The sequence below is a fragment of the Balaenoptera ricei genome, chromosome 1, assembly GCF_028023285.1.
Source record: "Balaenoptera ricei isolate mBalRic1 chromosome 1, mBalRic1.hap2, whole genome shotgun sequence".
NCBI classification, from domain to species: domain Eukaryota; kingdom Metazoa; phylum Chordata; class Mammalia; order Artiodactyla; family Balaenopteridae; genus Balaenoptera; species Balaenoptera ricei.
Genome location: NC_082639.1, coordinates 25,649,245 through 25,666,020, shown reverse-complemented (window position 1 = coordinate 25,666,020; position 16,776 = coordinate 25,649,245). Strand labels below are relative to the sequence as shown.

The following is a 16,776-nucleotide window of genomic DNA, read 5'->3' as shown; positions in this document are numbered from 1 at the left end:
CCCGCCGCTCTCCTTCCCACCCTGGACCCCACCTGCCCCCGGGAGCCGTGTGGGTTGGGGGGACCAGACCGCCAGCGTCGCCCACCGCTCAAGTGGGGCCCACGACTTGAGCCCGCCTCCGCCCCTCGATTGGGCGCTCATTTAAATGTCCGGCTCCGCCCCGAGCTCCGGGCGCATATATATAGGCGGCTCGGCGGGCGGCGGGCGGCATTCTGGCGCGGAGCGGAGCGGCGGCGGGTGCAGCTAGCGGGTTGGGCGCGGAGCGGGGGTGCAGCTCGGTTTCCCCCCGACACCCCTCCCCCTCAGGCGCGAGCCCCACCCCTCCGGCGGCCAGGCCCACCCGACCGAACTATCCCCTGCGGCGCGAGCCCGGGGCGGCTCCGGGCGCCCCCCAGCAGAACCCCCACCATGGGCAGCCAGAGCTCCAAGGCTCCCCGGGGCGACGTGACCGCCGAGGAGGCAGCAGGCGCTTCCCCCGCTAAGGTCAACGGACAGGTGGGTGCGCTCGGCACGGCCCGACTCGGCCCTCTCCTCTCGTACCTCGCCCCCTCTAGGGCCTCGGGCCGGGGCCGCGCGCTTTGTCCGGCCCGGGACACGCGGCGCCCCCTCCCCCGCCCGGTCCCTTTGTTCTCGGCGCCGCAGCCCCCGCGGGCGAAGCGAGGGGAGGGGCGGGGAGGGGGCGCCGGCCGGGCCCCGCCGCCTTCTTTGTTCGCGGCCCCGGCCCCCGGCGCTGCCCCCCGGCCGCCCGGAGTGCCGCGCGGGGAACAAAGGCGCTGCTGGGCCGCGCCAAGGGGGCGCCCGGGGGCCGCGGGGCGGGGGCCGGAGGGGAGGGCACTCCCCCCGCAGACTCGACCTCGATAGCCCACGGCTTTTTTTTAGGGAGGAGCCGCGAGGTGGGGAGAGCCTGAGGTGGGTGGGGGCCGTTTACACAAAGCAGGAGGCTGGGAAAATAGGCCGTCCGGGTGCGGGGAACAGCGCCCCGGGGCGGCTTCCCGCCCAATATCGGCTGCACGGCTCGCCCGCCAGCCCGGGATACGCGGCCGCGGGCGGCCCTGCGTGGAATAGAGAGCGCGCCCCCGGGGAAGTGGGTGGGGGCCCCGGGACCCCAGCGCCTCCTGCTGGCCGCGGCCCCTGCGCGCCTGTGCGGGGCAGGAGGGAGAGGTTTGACGGGATGCCGGCTGTGGGGTGAGGCTACAACCAGGCTCTGGGGGTGCGGCGGAATGAGTCGGGACCCCGTTGCGTGGAAGAGGTCAGAGGCGGGCTGGGGGAGGGGAGTAAGAGCCCCGGCCCTCATTGCTGTCTCCTCTGCCCTGCAGGAGAACGGCCACGTGAAAAGCAATGGAGACTTATCCCCCAAAGGTGAAGGGGAGTCGACCCCCGTGAACGGAACAGAGGAGGCAGCCGGGGCCACTGGCGATGCCATCGAGCCGGCACCCCCTAGCCAGGGCGCTGAGGCCAAGGGGGAGGTCCCCCCCAAGGAGACCCCCAAGAAGAAGAAGAAATTCTCTTTCAAGAAGCCTTTCAAATTGAGTGGCCTGTCCTTCAAGAGAAATCGGAAGGAGGGAGGGGGTGATTCGTCTGCCTCCTCACCCACAGAGGAAGAGCAGGAGCAGGGGGAGATCGGTGCCTGCAGCGAGGAAGGCACTGCCCTGGAAGGGAAGGCTGCCGCCACCCCTGAGAGCCAGGAGCCCCAGGCCAAAGGGGCAGAGGCTAGCGCTGCCTCCAAGGGAGGAGACACAGAAGAGGCAGGGCCCCAGGCCGCAGAGCCATCCACTCCCTCGGGGCCGGAGAGTGGCCCTACACCAGCGAACGAGCAGAATGAGTAGCTGGGTGGGGGCAGGTGGGTGATCTCTAAGCTGCAAAAACTGTGCTGTCCTTGTGAGGTCACTGCCTGGACCTGGTGCCCTGGCTGCCTTCCTGTGCCCCAGAAAGGAAGGGGCTGTTGCCCCCTAGCCACGTTCCCTCTCCTCTCCCTCCTGTGGATTCTCCCATCATCCATCTGGTCTTCCTCTTAAGGCCAGTCGAAGATGGTCCCTTGCAGTTTCCCAAGTTAGGTTAGTGATGTGAAATGCTCCTGCTCCTGTCCCTGCCTCCTTCCCTGTCCCCACCTGTCCAGAAGGCAATTGCTGGTTTTCTTCCCCAATTCTTTTCCAAGTAGGCTTTGTTTACTCCCCAAATCCCTGAGCCAGAGGTGGGGGTGCCTACTCCCACGCCCTGAGTGTCCACCTTCCCGTTGTTTGTAGTCTCCTGTGCTGGGCCTAGTGGCCCCTGGGCTGGGGAGGACACTGCCCCTGTCTAGGTTTTTCTAAATGTCTTACTCAAGTTCGAACCTCCAGCTTGTGAATCAACTGTGTCTCTTTTTTGACTTGGTAAGCAAGTATTAAGCTTTGGGGTGGGGGGGAGGTATGTAATGTGAAACAACTTCTTGTTGTCTTTTTTTTTTTTCCCCTCCCATTGTTGTAAATAACTTTTAATGGCCAAACCCCAGATTTGTAATTTTTTTTTTTTTTTCTAACTGCTAAAACCATTCTCTTCCACCTGGTTTTACTGTAACATTTGGAAAAGGAATAAATGTTGTCCCTTTAGTGGTGCTTTTTAATGAGTGGTCTTCTGGGGTAGGGTGAGAAGATTGGTCTACCTCAGACCTTGAGGGGGGATTGAGACAGGTAAGTTTGTGGGGTTCTTTTGTTTTTGAGGGGTTGCCCAGATCCTCATGGACACCAGAAGGGCAGAGAAGTGGAGTCGAAATGAACCCAGGGATACTACTAGGAGACAAGCTCAGGAGGGTGTAGAAATGTACCATTTTATTACAAAGATTCTCACAAAAACGAAAATAGTATCTCAAAAAGGAAACTAGACTACCAATCTTCATCTGCAGAATTGGGGGGAGGACAGAGAGGGCAGGCAGTGTGAGTTTCTTGGCTCACTGGGGGCCAGTGGGAAGGTATGAGAACAGAATCAATCTAAAAATGGCTGATGACAAGAGCCTGAGAACAACAGGGAGTCCCTGAAGACCCAGCCACCCCTTCTAAAATGCTCAATAAGGGCACCTTTTCAAAGCTACTAAGCAGGCGCTTCAAGATTTTGTCCTATGGCTGCTTTAAGTGTATCCCTTCCACCCAGGTCTGGCATCCGTTATGGTTCAAAATTAAGAGTTTGGGAGGGATGGGTGGCGAGGCAGCTACTAGAAAAGCTCACCTAACACGTGTGCCCTGAGCTCAGGGCCCTGGTTCCTGTCTAGTCCCTGGGGATATTTATATTTAATATATTTTTATATAAATACACAGAGAAATAGAAAATATAAAATCTGAGGGGTTGTGGGATAAAGGTGGGCAACTTGGCAAGCAGCCAGAACTGGAGAGGTCTGTTCAGGCCAACTTGACCTCCTCCTTGACCCTGTGGAGAGAACAGAGATTGGCATGAGATAACCCACCCTAGAGGCTTTGAGGCAAAAGTGTGGGTACAATGACTTCCACAGGACCCCGGCTGCCCAGGTGACTGCTAAAGGCTGGGGCTTCCTAGCTCTGCCTAGAACTGCAGAGACAGACAGACTGGTCCCTGAAAGAGGCCTTTGTAAGCTGGACCAGCTGTCCCTGCGCCTTCCCTCTCAGCGTGGTGGGACAAAGGGGCTGGTGCTCCAATGCCAGGGAGATGACAGACAGCTCCTTCCTCACCCTTTGGCTTCTTGCTTCTCCTCCTTGGTTTTCTCCTCTTCTGTGGCTTCTAGAACATAAGAGTGCAGGGATGGCCAAGGGCAGCCCCTCTGGAAAGACCCATGGGATCTCCACTTACTCTGAAACCCCTTCCCCAACACTACAGCTCACTGGACATACAAAAGAGAGAAAAGCCCATTCCAGGCCCTCCCAGCGAGCCCTGCAGAGGACAAACAGGTTGGACCGGTTTCCCAGCCTGCTAGAGCCTGAACCCGGTGGGTGGAGGCAGCCCCCTGGGAAACGGGTGAAGCACTGAGAAAAGGGCTTGGGTGGTATGTGAGAGCCACGCTCCTGACCACAGGGAGCCCAGGCATGTCCCTGGCTCTGGAGCCTGGCAGGGCTCAATCAGCCAGTGAAGATGACGAATTGAGTTTCATTCTTTTGTGGGCCCTGCCACTTCTGGGAACCAGTGAAAGGCCCAAGTAGCTAAGGAAGAGCCCTAAGGAGCTGGCAGGGCCTGAGTCAGCTCCCTCCTCCCAGTGCCCTACATAAATTCCTCCTCCAGGGCCTGGGGCTCAAGATCCAAGTCCTGGCCCAACCCAAACCCACCTTTCTTCTCTTCTGGGTCTTTCTCTTTCTCATCTTCTGTTTTGACTCTCTTGGCTTTTTTGAAGTTGGAAGAGTTCTTGCGACCGCCTTCTCCCTCCTCGTCAGAGTCGGAGAACTCTTCCTCACAGGCAATTCGTTTGTCCGAGGAACAGACTGGGAGGTAATGGGAAATATGGGTGGGAGAGCAGATTCTTTATCTCAGGGTCTGCCCAGCGCTTTCTTGCATGTTCCCCCAAAAGACACCAAGGGAAGGGGACCTGGACTCTCTATAAATTGTCCCTACAGGCACAGGTACTTGGGTTTCTCAACAGGTGGGCAGCTTGGGGAGAATGTGGAGCCAGGAACAGTGGAGGGAAGTCAGAACTGCCTGCAGAGTGGGAAGGTAGAGGCCCCTGGGTCTGGGTCTTACTTGAAATGCGCTTGTCAGGGTCTTCTTCATCCTCATCGCCACTCTCCTCTGGAATGGCATCCTCAGGAATGGCCTGCATTTGGACCCCAGGTGCGTGGGGCAGCATTCTCAGGTTCTCAAACAGTCGCTGTCTATGGCCAATGGTAGAGAGGTGGCTGGGCTCTGTTCAGGGACCAACCAGAGCCTGGAATGTTCAATTGGGGTGTGGGGGAGGATATACTCACTTGATCTTTTCCAGGTACTCATTAGTGTTCTGGTTAGTCATATTGGAAGGACTGATGTGAAGTTTGAAATCTGGTCCAAAGTATTCGAAGTAGTCGTTGTATGGAAGCTCTAATTGGGGCGGAAGGTGAGAGAGTTAAGAGACCTGGCTGCCATGGGACCCTGAGAAAAGCATTTGTAGGTTTATGTGGACCTGTGAGCCCAGCTATCAAACAGAGAAGCATGCCTCCAAGATAGGGTGAGGCTTGGGTACCTATAGGATTTCAATTTTTTTTAAAGCCATTCTCCAGTGTCCACACCAGTGGTGTGTTTGTGTGCATGTGCACGTGTGTGTGTGTGTGTGTGTGTGTGTGTGTGTGTGTGTGTGTGTGTGTATGGAGCAGGCTGAAGCCCCTGGTTTAGAAAAATTTAGGCAATATTCATTGCGAGCACTCCCTCACTTACTACCCCAGTTACCCTACAGAGTATGAATTCCAAAGCTATAGATAAGCACTGATAATTTTGTCCAGACTAGCAGCTGAGGGACAGGGGACACGGTCAACTAAAGGACTCAGAAAAAACTGACAGCTATGGTCTGAAAACCACAAGAGGACAGCAGGAGAATCAGAGTCTGAAGAGGAGAGGTTGTAGAGCCAATGGGAAAGGGGCTGTGAACTCAAGGACACGTAAGCTCCCACGCTGCCCAGCCCAATCTGGCCCTGCAGCTATTACCATTAGGGATCTCCGTGTCCAGGGCCACAGCTGTTTCGTATGTCCAGCACCGGGCGACATTACGAATGGTGTAGCCACCTCCTCCCAGCATCAGCATAGGCAGGTTGAAGCTCTTCACAAATTCCACACACTTGGCGTGCCCTTTGGTGGGAGAAGGTGTGCCAAGTTACAGGAGCACCCAGCAGGACCCTGCCCCCGGGTCTCTATGCTACCTGGTCTCACCTTTGATGGTCAAATTGAAGCAACCTAACCGATCGCCAGACAAGGAGTCAGAGCCACACTGTAAGACGACTGCACTGGGCTGGAACATCTCCATTACTTTGGACATGACCTGAAAGGACACAACCTGGTCATTACCAACCTCAAGAAAAGCTATTTGAGGTTCAGGCTGAAAAGTGTAGGTGGAGCACTTTCTTCGGTTCCTTATCACTCACTCCTACCTTTCCACTCTCCCTCAGGCTGAGCGGTAGAGAAAAGGGAGTACCAGCCTGGGCTTCTCATTTCCCCAATTTGTTCAGTTTTCCAATTTGAGAGGATCTCCAAGAGGCTTCTAGCTCTAATAAGGAGCCTAAAACAGCCTCCTTATCAATTCCCTAGATCTTTCCCTTCTTTTGCTGCTCCAAGAAGCCCTTCTGACCCTTAGCTGCATCTGCTCTATGCGTTTGGTCCTACAGACTTTGAGCCTTATACTGTGAGGAGGCACTTCACTTTTGTTTATCTCATTCTCACAACTAGATTCTAATGTAACTGAGGACAGAGACCATAACTTAGGCTTTTCTGTCGCCCTTACTACAAGGTACATAGTAGGCACCTGGTGTTTGCTAAACGACTACCTAACCTAACCTAACTAGGTTACTACTCTAGTAATGGTTCCTTATTGCTTACAGGTGAACATTTAACTCCTCAGCATGGCATTCAAGGCTCCCTTTGAAATACTGACCCCGACAAACATTTCCTACCACATCCTTCAACATTCCTCCCCCACATCATACTGGCCTACATACTACGTATTGGCACCTCTATGCTTCTGCTGGTGCTGTTCCCTCTGCTGAATGCCAACCCTCCCCTCCAGCCCCCGCCTCCTTCACATGGGTAACTCCTCATTTCTCAAAGTCCAGCTCAAATGTCACCACCTCTGTGAAATCATCTCTGACTACCCTTTCCCCAGCCCAGGCAGCAGTTTCTCTCTCGCTCCTCTGTTCATCCCTCAAAAACAGCACTGACCACATGCTGTTGGGGACGTGCTTGCCTCCCACACCACAGACTGTGAGGTCTTCAAGGGCATGGATCATGTCTTAACTATTCTTGTATCCAGCAGAAAGCCTGACCCACAGAAGGCATCAGTAAATATCTGGATGAATTTTGTTCCCCTAACTGGCCATACAGCATGCAATCCAGGGTTCAAACACATCTCATTTCCAGCCAGCCTCTCAGTGGGGAGAATTCCCGAAGTACACTGGAGGTGCTTTGCTACCCCTCCCTTAGATCAATCCTGTTTATAGCCCAGTGGTGGATAAGCCTAAGCCACTTACCGGCTTGAAAATGGCCTCATAGGACTCGTCATCAATCCCATCTCGGAGCGGGTAGTTAACAGCATAATACTTGCCTTTGCCAGCCCCAATATCCTAATCAAGAAGCACATTAAAGTAAAACTGAAAGATGATGAAGCTAGGAGGAAGTTCAAGGATGAGGGCTGGAAGGCTAAGGAAAGAAGCAGTGGTTCTAAGAGAGATAAGCTGGGCCCATGAGGTGGGCCAGGGACAGAGCAGGTTAGCACCATTTCCCTCACTAGTGGAACAAGTCTCACTCACGTCTCTGGACACACCACTGAGTCTGCACCCAGGCTGAGAATCATTTATGGGACCAGAGACTGAATATCCTACCACACAGCATGAGACCTCTCCCTCTGGACTGGGTTAAAGGTGGCTGGGGGCTGGACCATAGAAATAACACCTACCCCACAACAACCCTTTCCTTTCGAGAGCGCTTTACTGCTCACTCCTCTACCCACCACTCTCCTCTCTAGGGAGGTGTGGAAGGAAAGCAGAAATGGAAGAATTCTTCAAAATTGTAAAGGCTCAGTTATTATAATGCTTGCCATAGCAAACAACTGAATTAGTGCCACTTTTTCACCCAAGGCCACTGGCATGGCAAAATGGCTGGTTTCATTGTATTCATGCTCTCACAAGCAGAACAGTTTAATGAATCAGCTTCCAGGGATTCTTATCCTGAGGTCCATGGATGGGCTTCAGTAGGAGGAGGTGTCTATTAACTATTTGATATCAAATGTAAAATTTCATGTACTTATGGGGAGAGAGTACGTAGCTTTCAGTCAGATGGTCAAAGGGGAGGGTAACCTAAAAATATTAAGGACCCTTGAGATGGTCCATAAAGGTCCCAATTCCTAGCCCATGAGAAAGAACCTGATGTTTCTAGCCTAAAATTCAAGCTGTCTGGGACAGGTGAATAGTGTAATGCAACTCAGCTGTGGCCAGGAGGGAAGTGCAATAGTCAGGAGACCCCCATCCCTTCCAACCCTTTATGTACCATCATTCCCTTCCTCCAGAATAAGAGAGGGGAAGAGACCATGGCAGGTGTCCCAGGCGGGGGTGTGGTATTCTGAATGGCAGAAGACGCAGGAAGTGGTTTTTGGTGACATGAGATAGGAGAGTTAAGAGCTGGCAGCTGAGGGTGAGCTGGTTGGCCCCTGAAGGGAGTTCTCACCCGTAGGTCCCCAGTTCCTGGGAAGTACTCTCCATATTTATGAAAGGACACAGTCATGACTCGGTCTGTGGTATAGAAGGCCTCTTCCACGCCATCGCCGTGGTGAATATCAATGTCAATATACAGCACCCTCTGGTGATACCTAGGATCAGAAGGGGGTCAGGGGGTTCTGGGGGCTCTTTGGGAGTGGGACGCGCCAAGGGCGCCAGGTCCCAGCTTACCGGGCTGGCTGCCTCCCTCAGGTATCTCTAAGCACCAGAGACGTGGAAACTGGCTGAAGGAAGGTGGAAGAGCGGCAGGGTGTCTCCAGAGGCCTGACCAAGCCGATCAAGTCCGATCTTCCTACTCTACAGCCAGGGTCAACTCCAGCCACACAAGGACACTCTGGAGGCAGGATCTGAGCAGCGCCTGCCCCTGATCTTGCCGTGGGCTCAGATCAAATCAAGACCCCGTCAAGGAGAAGATGGCCAGAGACACTCACCGAACACATCCTAGCCAGCACACTGCTAGGAAAAGCAAACTAGGGAGGCAAGCCCGGGGGAGAGGGAAATGGGAACCTGGCCTAAGGTGCTCCTCCAAGAGACAAGGCCAGGAAGGCATACTTTAGCAGTTCCAGGATGGCCAAGACGATATCATTGACGTAACAGAAGCCAGATGCCTCGGACTTCTTTGCATGGTGTAGGCCCCCAGCCCAATTCACAGCGATGTCCGTCTGCTGCTTATTAAGTTTCACGGCACTTGCTGGACGTGGGAAGAAAGAACACAAGCCTGTTATCAAGCCACTCTCTCCCTTTCCCCCAAGAAGCCAAGGGAACCCAGTGAGAGGTAGGACCTGCCTATTCAACAGCTGTATTGTACAATTCACAAGCCAGTCCTCTCCCCCTACCCTATTCCAACAGGAATAAACATGATATTGGCTACTCTAAAAAAACTGTTTTCTGAACTGAAGGTGGTAACTCACTAGTAGGCCTTAAAATTGGTTTAGTGGGTTATGATTAGTATATATATTTTTAAATGAGACAGACTAGAATAAAAATATCGGAATAACAGTAAAGGTAACCACTGTTTTGTGAAACTGGCTTCAGTGAGAGAGGGTGTTGTGCACGTGCATGCATAACCTGGATTGCAAGTGTAAATACTTCTAAATGTGGTTCATGGTCAAAATATTTTGAAGATATCAAATGTAGTAGAGGCTTAAAGTACAAATAGGTCCAAGAAGAAGTGAGAGAGAAATACACACTATGTGTGCAAGTGCCTTTGTGGCAATATAACTTTAACAGCAATAAAAACATAGAGGGAATTCCCTGGCGGTTCAGTGGTTAGGACTCCACGCTTCCACTGCCGGGGGCCGGGGTTCAATCCCTGGTCGGGGAACTAAGATCCCCCAAGCCGCATGGAGTGGCCAAAAATAAATAAATTTAAAAATTAAATAAATAAAAAGATTTACTGAGTAAAAAATGTAGGCACAAAACTATACATATGACACGTTTTTTGTAAAATATAGATGTATATATGTTATGTCCAAATATATGCACACAGAAAAAAGCATGGATGTACAAACACCAAAATGGTAACGATGGTTATCTGTTGACAGTGTGATTGTAGTCAGTTTTTTTCCCTGTGCACTTCTCTGTTTTCTGAGATTATATTAGGAGGTGGTAGCGAGGGGGGAGAAGAAAAAACAATGATCATAGAAAAATAAACATTTGTTAAGAAAGGGTAGAGTGGGACTTCCCTGGTGGTCCAGTGGGTAAGACTCCGCTCTCCCAATGCAGGGGGCCCAGGTTCGATCACCTGTTGGGGAACTAGATCTCGCATGCACGTCGTAACTAAAGATCCCACACGCTGCAACTAAGACCCAGTGCAGCCAAAATTAATTAATTAATTTAAAAAAAAAAACAAAAAAACTTCCTATATTTTAAAAGAAAAAAAAGAAAGCGTAGAGTGATCCTGGAGGTAATCTAGACATTACTAATGGAAGTGTGAGATGTGTGGGGAGTATTTCTGACCTCTAAAGGTAATTACCATGCTCTTTTGTAAGACACAGATGATGACACTTCCCATTTTTATAGCACTGTACAGTTCACAAGTTACTTTTATGTACAGCATCTCAACAAGCCCATGAGGTCTGCAGAGAGTTCCTGTATATAGGATGTCTTGGTAGGAGAGGACAGCCAAGGACACCTGTCTGTACCATGTCAGATTGAACCTGGGCTGGGACTAAACCAGAAGGACATTTCCAAGACCTAAGGTAAAAACTCACAGGACCATTTTACATGGTCACAGGTCAGCCTCACTGGGACAGTGGCCTAAAAGACAGACCTCACTAGTACAACCCAGCACAGCCTTTAAGGAGGGATGTATATTCCTTACCCACAGAGCCACCAGTAGATAGCTGACAGAACTCAAAGAGGCCATCAAATACCGGACAGTCCTCACCAACGTTAACTTGAAAAAACATAGGAAAAGATTAGTTTCCACAATTTCCTTTAGTTTTTGTTTACATATTTATGAGCTGATGGAAAAAAATGCAGAATTTGGATTCAGAAGGCTTGGGTTCTTGTCCAGGCTCTACTACTTACTGGCTGTGTGACTGGGTCCAGTCATTTAACTTTCTTGAGCTTTGGTTCATTATCTGTAACTAGCAATAATGACATCCACCTTACCCAATTGTTGAGAAGATTGATAGAAATCTTATATGGGGAAGCATTTAGCAAGTAAGTACTTGGAAAATGTTGGTTCATTCCTGAGGGAGAAAAATATAGACTCTTATTCCAGCCTGGGTTTGTTCCTGGACCTCACTCCAGCTGGCCAACAAGGAAGTGAAGAACAGAGACCTATACTGTCATCCACTGGATGCTTAACAATGTGCCGGACACTATGCTCAGTGCTTTAAGTACCTGGTGTCGTTTATCCTCACACACCTGAGGTAGGATTTGGTCCTATTTTATAAATGGGGAAACAGGCTCAAAGAGGTCAACTGTCAGTAAATGGCAGGCGGTATTCAAGGATTGGTCTGCCTGTCCTAAAAGCCTACGAAAATATACTCTGGCCTCTTCCCCAGTAATTTCACATACACAGTCTCATTTGATCCTCCTAACAACCCCATAAAAGCTGGACGAGACAAATATCAACCCCACTGAGCAGAGGAACAAACGGATGTGGAGAAGTTAAGTGACTTGCCCAAGGTTATATAACCAGGCAGTGGTAGAACCAGAGTCCAGGTGTCTTGACTCCCACAGTCCAGTGCTCTTTCTACTATACCAAGTGACAACTGGAGGAAAGTTATTTCAGGCCTAAGGGGTAAAAGTACAAACTAACACATAATGTGGAAACACATGCGAACAATAATGCAAATAAAATGAAAAAGACAGGAAGGGAAGCACACCTGAAGGCTGTAGACTCAGAGCTACAGAGGAACCTTATGGCTCCAAGTCTGCTCTCACAGAAAAGGAAACTGCTGAGACATCAATGATACACAGAAGTTAGAGGCAGGGGTGGGGCTAAATCCTTGTTCTCTTGTCCCAGCCTTCCCATTGCATGCACTATTATCAACAGGGGTTCCCAAAGTAGAGCAAGGAGGAGGAGCCCTAGGGTGAGGAGGGTAGGAGAGCCCAGCTTAGACTGTGGTGACCTCTTGAGACACAGCTGAAGCTCAAGGTTTGCAATAACCACAAGAGTTACCACCTCTGGCACTGCCCTAAACTTGGAGGGTGCTCTGATCTGGTGCCCTGCCAAGCACAGTGCTCCGAGGAAGGGTGGCGTGCGTATGGGGGTAGGCAGTAGGTGGTTCTCTCCCCCACTTCCCAGGTAAACACTGGGAGGCTGTGTCAATAAGAACTTTGGTCCCTGAAGCCAGGCTATTTATTTATCCATCGGCAATTGATTTCCCTCTCTGGCTGCTTCCTCCTTCAGTGGGTTTGGGCTGTCTGGGTTTCCAACCTTTGCTTATACTCCTATTTGAGATGTGGAGCTCCCATGACAAGAAATTGGTATTTTAGAAATGAGAAAAAATATATTCCTTCAGGCCCCAAACCAACATGTGGCTCAAATGGCCAGTCCATTATTCCCAGCTCAAGGGAGCTGTGTGATTACAGATGGAAAAGGCGTAAAATGGGAGAGCAGACCCTCACTTGGGACTAATCTGTGAGACTAGGGAGGACTTTTCTATGGGTTTTCCCTCTTCCCACTATAAATACTTCTCTCATTCTTAGGCTGGCTTTAGACTGACAGGGAGCAATACTGGGTGAGAGATGGGGAGGCAGACGTAGGTCAAGAAGGCACTAAAAAGCATACTGCAGAAAGAGACACATGGGATTAAACACTGACTTCAGGATAGTGCTTACACCTTGGTGGTGGTGGGAATGGGGTGGAGAGGGGAGTAGAAGAGAAAGGGCATGTGATCAAAAAGAGGTGCCCGGGGGGCTTCAACTGTACTGGCAATGTTTTCTTTCTTAGGCTGGTTGTAGGGACATGGATGATCATTGCATTATTTTTTATATTTTGTGTGTGTGTGTCTGAAATATTTTATGTGCAACATATTTTAAAATAGTCCAGAATCAGGAAACCGGAGTTCCATTCTCCATTCTACCACTATCTTGCTGTGTTACCCTGGGAAAGTCATTTCACCTCCCTGGGTTTCAGTTTATACATCTACAAAATGGACAAGAATGCCTCCAAATTTTACCAGCACAAGTCCCTTTTATCATGTTTCTACCATAAGCCTCATGTTTTGATAGACTATCTGCCAAAAATAAAAATTGCATTTATTTATGTTCCCATTTTTAATTATTAAAAATTATGTCAGAACTTCTGATTAAGATTCTCAAATTCTCAAAGTGACCACAAAGCATTTAAATTACATTCTAGCCAAGAGCAAGGAAACCTGACTTATTTGGTCTTATTACAGGTATTAACTTCCTAGGTTAGGTGTTGGTAAATACTGAAAAAAGAGCTTAGCTCTTCATCTCTGTTATTGTCCCTGTAGACACCCCTGGTTATAAAGCACTGCACTAGTGACATCTCTCTGAATCAAGTCAGTAAGGTGTCTCGAAGTCCTTAGAGAGCCTCATCCTTTTTTTTTTTTTTAATTTTTGAATTTATTCTATTTTTTAAAATATTTTCTTTTTCTTTTTTTTTTAATTATTTTGTGTCCCTCATGACTTTTAAAGAGGGCTCTTTTTTTAAAAAATTTATTTTATTTATTTATTTTTGGCTGTGTTGGGTCTTCGTTGCTATGTGCAGGCTTTCTCCAGTTGTGGTGAGTGGGGGCTACTCTTCGTTGTGGTGTGCAGGCCTCTCATTGCGGTGGTCTCTCCTGCTGTGGAGCACAGGCTCTAGGCACGCGGGCTCAGTAGTTGCGGCACGTGGGCTTCAGTAGTTGTGGCTCGTGGGCTCTAGAGTGCAGGCTCAGCAGTTGTGGCACACAGGCTTAGTTGCTCCTCGGCATGTGGGATCCTGCAAGACCAAGGCTCGAACCTGTATCCCCTGCCTTGGCAGGCGGATTCTCAACCACTGCGCCACCAGGGAAGCCCTATTCTATTTTTTTATACAGCAGGTTCTTATCAGTTATCTATTTTATACATATTAGTGTATATATGTCAATCCCAATCTCCCAATTCATCCCACCACCACCACTCCCCCGTGCCACTTTCCCCCCTTGGTGTCCATACGTTTGTTCTCTACATCTGTGTCTCTATTTCTGCCCTGCAAACCGGTTCATCTGTACCATTTTTCTAGGTTCCACATATATGTGTTAATGTACGATATTTGTTTTTCTCTTTCTGACTTACTTCACTGTGTATGACAGTCTCTAGATCCATCCACGTCTCTACAAATGACCCAATTTCGTTCCTTTTTATGGCTGAGTAATATTCCATTGTATATATGTACCACATCTTCTTTATCCATTCGTCTGTTGATGGGCATTTAGGTTGCTTCCATGACCTGGCTATTGCAAATAGTGCTGCAATGAACATTGGGGTGCATGTGTCTTTTTGAGTTATGGTTTTCTCTGGGTATATGCCCGGTAGTGGGATTGCTGGGCCATCTGGTAATTCTATTTTTAGTTTTTTAAGGAACCTCCATACTGTTCTCCATAGTGGCTGTATCAATTTACATTCCCACCAACAGTGCAAGAGGGTTCCCTTTTCTCCACACCCTCTCCAGCATTTGTTGTTTGTAGATTTTCTAATGATGCCCATTCTAACTGGTGTGAGGTGGATACCTGACTGTAGTTTTGGTTTGCATTTCTCTAATAATTAGTGATGTTGAGCAGCTTGTCATGTGCTTCTTCTCTCTTCTTTGGGGAAATGTCTATTTAGGTCTTCTGCCCATTTTTTGATTGAGTTGTTTGTTTTTTTAATATTGAGCTGCATGAGCTGTTTATATATTTTGGAGATTAATCCTTTGTCCGTTGATCTGTTTGCAAATATTTTCTCCCATTCTGAGAGTTGTCTTTTCGTCTTGTTCATAGGTTCCTTTGCTGTGCAAAAGCTTTTAAGTTTCATTAGGTCCCATTTGTTTATTTTTGTTTTTATTTCCATTTCTCTAGGAGGTGGGTCAAAAAAGATCTCACTGTGATTTATGTCAAAGAGTGTTCTTCCTATGTTTTCCTCTAAGAGTTTTATAGTGTCCAGTCTTACATTTAGGTCTCTAATCCATTTTGAGTTTATTTTTGTGTATGGTGTTAGGGAGTGTTCTAGTTTCATTCTTTTACATGTAGCTGTCCAGTTTTCCCAGCACCACTTATTGAAGAGACTCTCTTTTCTCCATTGTATATCCTTGCCTCCTTTGTTATAGATTAGTTGACCATAGGTGCGTGGGTTTATCTCTGGGCTTTCTATCCTGTTCCATTGATCTATATTTCTGTTCTTGTGCCAGTACCATATTGTCTTGATTACTGTAGCTTTGCAGTATAGTCTGAAGTCAGGGAGTCTGATTCCTCCAGCTCTGTTTTTTTCCCCTCAAGACTGCTTTGGCTATTCGGGGTCTTTTGTGGCTCCATACAAATTTTAAGATTTTACGTTCTAGTTCTGTAAAAAATGCCACTGGTAATATGATAGGGATTGCACTGAATCTGTGGGTTGCTTTGGATAGTATAGTCATCTTCACAATATTGATTCTTCCAATCCAAGAACATGGTATGGTATATCTCTCCATCTGTTTGTGTCATCTTTGATTTCTTTCATCAGTGTCTTATAGTTTTCTGCGTACAGGTCTTTTGTCTCCCTAGGTAGGTTTATTCCTAGGTATTTTATTCTTTTTGTTGCAGTAGTAAATGGGAGTGGTTCCTTAATTTCTCTTTCAGATTTTTCATCATTAGTGTATAGGAATGCAAGAGATTTCTGTGCATTAATTTTGTATCCTGCAACTTTGCCAAATTCATTGATTAGCTCTAGTAGTTTTCTGGTGGCATGTTTAGGATTCTCTATGTATAGTATCATGTCATCTGCAAACAGTGACAGTTTTACTTCTTCTTTTCCAATTTGTATTCCTTTTATTTCTATTTCTTATCTGATTGCCGTGGCTAGGACTTCCAAAACTATGTTGAATAATAGTGGCGAGAGTGGACATCCTTGTCCTTTTCCTGATCTTAGAGGAAATGCTTTCAGTTTTTCACTATTGAGAATGATGTTTGCTGTGGGTTTGTCATATATGGCCTTTATTATGTTGAGGTAGGTTCCCTCTATGCCCACTTTCTGGAGAGTTTTTATCATAAATGGGTGTTGAAATTTGTCAAAAGCTTTTTCTGCATGTACTGAGGTGATCATATGGTTTTTCTTCTTCAGTTTGTTAATATGGTGTATCACATTAATTGATTTGCGTATATTGAAGAATCCTTGCATCCCTGGGATAAATCCCACATGATCATGGTGTACGATCCTTTTCATGTGTTGTTGGATTCTGTTTGCTAGTATTTTGTTGAGGATTTTGCATCTATATTCATCAGTGATATTGGCCTGTAGTTTTCTTTTTTTGTGACATCTTTATCTGGTTTTGTTATCAGGGTAATGGTGGCCTCATAGAATGAGTTTGAGAGTGTTCCTTCCTCTGCAATTTTTTGGAAGAGTTTGAGAAGGATGGGTGTTAGCTCTTTGCTAAATGTTTGACAGAATTCACCTGTGAAGCCATCTGGTCGTGGACTTTTGTTTGTTGGAAGATATACATTTTTTTTAATATGTGGTTCTTTTGTGTATTTTTTTCTCATTTATTTTTGGCTGCGTTGGGTGTTCATTGCTGCACGCAGGCTTTCTCTAGTTGCAGCGAGCAGGGGCTGTTCTTTGTTGCGGAGCATGGGCTCTAGGCGCGTGGGCTTCAGCAGTTGTGGCGCATGGGCTTCACTGCTCCACGCCATGTGGGATCTTCCCAGACCAGGGGTCGAACCTGTGTCCCTGCATTGGCAGGTAGATTCTTAACCACTGTGCCACCAGGGAAGCCCCTGTTGGA

General features: G+C 48.5%; 2 protein-coding genes across 3 annotated transcripts in view; one reads left to right on the top strand and one right to left on the bottom strand.

Annotated features, from left to right (window-relative positions):
• Positions 1–212: 212 nt before the first annotated feature.
• Positions 213–2,511, top strand: MARCKSL1 (MARCKS like 1). Its single transcript, XM_059896633.1, has 2 exons — positions 213–495; positions 1,317–2,511. Exons 1-2 carry the CDS (start codon positions 409–411, stop codon positions 1,824–1,826), a joined length of 597 nt encoding a protein of 198 aa, XP_059752616.1. The 5' UTR covers positions 213–408; the 3' UTR covers positions 1,827–2,511.
• Positions 2,512–2,778: 267 nt separating this feature from the next.
• Positions 2,779–16,776, bottom strand: part of HDAC1 (histone deacetylase 1) — a 43,177-nt gene continuing 29,179 nt past the window's right edge. Inside the window, exons 4-14 of one of the 2 annotated variants that reach the window (XM_059918007.1) lie at positions 10,702–10,776; positions 8,931–9,069; positions 8,329–8,470; positions 7,137–7,229; positions 5,827–5,935; positions 5,605–5,745; positions 4,896–5,004; positions 4,672–4,802; positions 4,263–4,415; positions 3,675–3,723; positions 2,779–3,396 (exon numbers count right to left, since the gene is read on the bottom strand). In XM_059918007.1, coding sequence (XP_059773990.1) covers positions 3,369–3,396; positions 3,675–3,723; positions 4,263–4,415; positions 4,672–4,802; positions 4,896–5,004; positions 5,605–5,745; positions 5,827–5,935; positions 7,137–7,229; positions 8,329–8,470; positions 8,931–9,069; positions 10,702–10,776 — 1,169 coding nt within the window. In that variant the 3' untranslated portion in view covers positions 2,779–3,368. The remainder of the gene's footprint in view (positions 3,397–3,674; positions 3,724–4,262; positions 4,416–4,671; positions 4,803–4,895; positions 5,005–5,604; positions 5,746–5,826; positions 5,936–7,136; positions 7,230–8,328; positions 8,471–8,930; positions 9,070–10,701; positions 10,777–16,776) is intronic. The other variant, XM_059918012.1, reaches the window with a different exon arrangement.

Coding starts and splice junctions, on each gene's coding strand:
- MARCKSL1 (XM_059896633.1), top strand. CDS start 409: ATGGGCAGCCAGAGCTCCAAGGCTCCCCGGGGCGACGTGACCGCCGAG. Junction 496..1,316: donor CCGCTAAGGTCAACGGACAG/GTGGGTGCGCTC, acceptor TCTGCCCTGCAG/GAGAACGGCCACGTGAAAAG.